The sequence below is a fragment of the Aplysia californica genome, unplaced genomic scaffold, assembly GCF_000002075.1.
Source record: "Aplysia californica isolate F4 #8 unplaced genomic scaffold, AplCal3.0 scaffold00377, whole genome shotgun sequence".
NCBI lineage: Eukaryota > Metazoa > Mollusca > Gastropoda > Aplysiida > Aplysiidae > Aplysia > Aplysia californica.
The window spans coordinates 268,162-269,299 of NW_004797647.1; the positions used below are offsets into that span (position 1 = coordinate 268,162).

The window sequence follows — 1,138 nt, forward strand, 5'->3', positions numbered from 1 at the left end:
AGTAGTAATAATAATCATAATTATCATCATCATCATCATCATCATCATCATCATCATCATCATCATCATCATCATCATCATCATCATCATCATCATCATCATCTTTATTATACAGTATTAAGTAATGACTTTTAGCAGTTGCTACTAGTTATACTTTCCAAAACCTACTCACAGGCTATGGCTTAATCTGTTTAAGGATTCCAGAATGTTGACCATTAACCTAAATGAAAAAAGCTTTTAGTGATGATGTAAATGCCTAAACTGCTAGTGAATCTAATGCAGTTTGTGTTGGTGAAAAGTCACATTGCTGGTGTTTTAAATACGTATGTGTCACGACGTGGTGGAATCAGGCGCTCGTCAATTTTTGGGCATTTGGGGTTATTGGTATCATCTTAAATCCTATTCGTTTGTCTTCCTTTTGGTGAAAAAAATATCCATCTATGTTAAATAAAAATTGAAATGATCACGATTGAAGGAGGTCAGGGTCGTCTAGTTTCAGAAGTAAAATTAGCGAAAAAATAGCCGCCAACATTTGGTAACTTCCATGGCTTGAGAGTCCTTGGAAACTGACAATTAACATTTTTTGTGCCTTTAATCAATGTTTTTCATTAAAATCCAAACAAAAATGTGTTTTTAAATGGACGTAAAAGATGTTGAGCCAAAAAAAAGAAAATCAGAAAAAAATTGTTCATTGGCCAAAAAAATGCCGATTTCTTTGATTTTTATTATTTTGACGAGCGCCTGATTTCACCACAATGCCTCTCTTATATGTTTTGAATTTTGTCTTCTCTATTCTAGACAAAACAAAGGAACTTTGAATGAGAGCTTTGAGCTGGAGGTGAAGCTGCTGCAACTTGGCGTGGATCTCTCGCTGCAGGATGACAGAGGAAGAACGCCCTTCCATTACGTTTTCAAGAAAAAAAACCGGGGGTTGGTGTTGTTTCTTCATATTGAGTTTTGTTTTTCCTTTTGTTGAATTTATTATATTACTTGTTACGAGTGACACTTTCCAGTTTCAGTGGCAGAAGAAAAAGAAGAAGGAAAAGGGGAAAGAAGAAGAAGAAGAAGAAGAAGAAGAAGAAGAAGAAGAAGAAGAAGAAGAAGAAGAAGAAGAAGAAGAAGAAGAAGAAGAAGCAGA

At 34.8% G+C, this 1,138-nt stretch overlaps 1 protein-coding gene across 1 annotated transcript in view; it reads left to right on the forward strand.

Annotated features, from left to right (window-relative positions):
- LOC101851060 (poly [ADP-ribose] polymerase tankyrase) overlaps nucleotides 1-1,138 on the forward strand; it is a gene marked incomplete in the record, with an annotated part of 82,071 nt that overhangs the window by 46,518 nt on the left and 34,415 nt on the right. The window contains 1 exon segment of the mRNA XM_013085456.2: nucleotides 799-930. Coding sequence (XP_012940910.1) covers nucleotides 799-930 — 132 coding nt within the window.